Below are 2,359 nucleotides of genomic sequence, written 5' to 3'. Positions count from 1 at the left end.
AATTGAAAAAATATATACATGAAACAAATCATTGGAATATATTCAAAATAGATAATAACCCTAATATAGCACTTATGATGGAAATCAAAATATATATTAACCATTACATAAAATCATTTTAACCCAGATTTTTTTCAATATATATTTATCACCATATAAATGAAAAAAATCATTGAAATATATTCAAAATAGATAATAATCATCATATAACACTTATCACAAAAATCAAAATAAATATTAACAATTACATAAAACTTTCACAAAAACCATTTTAACCCAATTTTTTTTTCAAAATGTACTTATCACCATAATCATATAATCTCTCATTCCCTTGATTTCCCTAGAAACTGATAATTATTGAGCTTCGGTTCAAATGACATCATCTTCATCTGTTTAAGATAATGATTTGTACACGGAGGAAGGCGTTGCCAAAACCCACCCTTTAGATTATATGCAAATATTGGCGGACTTTCACATGACCATACAAGGCTGAAGCACAGGTAATCTCCCACACAAACGCACTGTCCAATAGAAGTTGGATCAAGATGTTGAGGGATAGACTGTTGAGGAATTCTTCCAAACTCTTTCCACTTCCAAACCAACTCATCTCCCTCATCCTCAAACAACTCCCAGATAACAATTCCTCTAAACAACCAAGGACTTCTACCAAGTCTCTGAAGTGTAGTAATTCTTCTTGTGCTCCCCACAAGAAGAACGGACTCACCATATGAAACAATACACAAAATATGCCCACCAGGCTGAACAATTTCAGGAGGTAATGGGGCTACTGTAACAGGATTTATGAAACCCTCATCTTTGATTTTGTACCCCACAATAGTTTCAGGCAACAATGTCATCCAGAAAAGAGCGTCATTGCATTGAACCATTTCTCTCAATCGATGACCTGATATATTAGACCCCCTTTCAGCTGCAAACTGTAGCTTAATCTTCCATGAATCTTGAAAGTAGTGGTAGATTTTGATGGAAAAATTTTTAGAATGGGGACACACTACCAAATAGGGCCCTTTGTTTCCTCCTTGTACAATACGGATAAATTTGTTTGTCAATTTTATTTTTAACTCTGCATAAGATCTCATTAGGGGATTGCAAATAAATAATTGTGGAGTGGGGGTTTCTTGAAAGAGCAGCAATCCCTGTCCCCAACCTGATAAATCTCTGACATTAGCTCTCTGAAGATTTGGAAGAAAAGAGAGAGGGAGGGTCATCCATTTTTGTGCCAAAAAATGGTAGGCCATGTAATACCTATTTCCATCTAATTTTTTACCATATATAAGAAGCCATGGATTTTGAGTGGGCAGCGATAACAGAAAATTATGGGAAGATAAAATGGAATTCCATTCCTTACAGACTGCACGAGAGCCATAGATTGATTGAAATGAAAGCTTTGCAAATACCATTTCCTTCATATCTTGAGGCAACTTAGACATATCACTGCCCTCTCCATCTCTTTCAACTGGTGTAACAGATTCTCGCTCCATTTTGTTCAATTCTGTCTCAATTTCTTTCAGCTCTGGAACTTTCCTACTATTAATGCTTGTATTCTTGGAACAATAGATTAAGAAAAAATATTTTTATTTCATTGTTAGATTAAATCACCTTCATTTCTTTTTTATAGGCATTTGAGAAGGACCGTATAGTTTTTGGGCTAAGAGCGGCCGACCTGTGGAAATATTTATTAAAATAAATAAAGATAGAAATTTGGGCTAAGAGAGGCTGACCTGGTGGAAATATTTATTAAAATAAATAAGATGAAATTAAGCTATCTTAAACTATTGATCTAATATTTATTTAATTTTTTTCCTTTTCTTGAAAACATATGTGATCTATTAAATTTTTATAAAATATATTTTTATTTGATCATTTGGTTACATCATCTCACTTCTTTTTAATAGTTATTTGACATTTAGTACCTTAGGCAATCACAGTGTAGCTTCTAGGTTGAGAGCATCTTAAATACATCCAGGGCCAAGAATTTTTTTCTCATCTATTAAATTTTTATAATAATTTCTCCTTCAAATTAATTTTTACATTTTATAATGCTATACTCAAATCCAAAAAATAAAATAAAAATAAAACAACCTTAAGATAAATAATTGAGCTAGAATTTAAGCACAATTTGTTATTACATATATAATTATCAATGTTAATAGTTCATTCTAACAAATGAACATGGTGGTATAAATTGAACATTCTTGGTCTCTTTTAAAATAGTGGTACCAACAAAAGATTCATTCTTTTTAAACACAATAGTATTTCTAATGTTAGCTTATTAGGAAAATCCACCATTTAAAAGCCTATTGCTTCTGTATAGTTTTCTGGTTGGTGCTTACATAGATTA

The 2,359-nt window shown here is 31.8% G+C and overlaps 1 protein-coding gene across 1 annotated transcript; it reads right to left on the bottom strand.

Moving 5' to 3' along the window:
• Positions 1 to 323: 323 nt before the first annotated feature.
• On the bottom strand, positions 324 to 1,499 carry LOC131874151 (F-box/kelch-repeat protein At5g15710-like). The gene has a single exon (XM_059217395.1). The coding sequence runs from the start codon at positions 1,497 to 1,499 to the stop codon at positions 324 to 326; it is 1,176 nt and encodes a 391-aa protein (XP_059073378.1).
• Between the last annotated feature and the right edge of the window lie 860 nt (positions 1,500 to 2,359).

Source organism: Cryptomeria japonica, chromosome 3 (genome assembly GCF_030272615.1).
Source record: "Cryptomeria japonica chromosome 3, Sugi_1.0, whole genome shotgun sequence".
Lineage (NCBI taxonomy): Eukaryota > Viridiplantae > Streptophyta > Pinopsida > Cupressales > Cupressaceae > Cryptomeria > Cryptomeria japonica.
This window is presented reverse-complemented; position numbering and strand designations above follow the sequence as displayed.

Bases quoted from the DNA above. Each gene is read 5' to 3' on its own strand.
- LOC131874151 (XM_059217395.1), bottom strand. From the start codon at position 1,499: ATGGAGCGAGAATCTGTTACACCAGTTGAAAGAGATGGAGAGGGCAGT.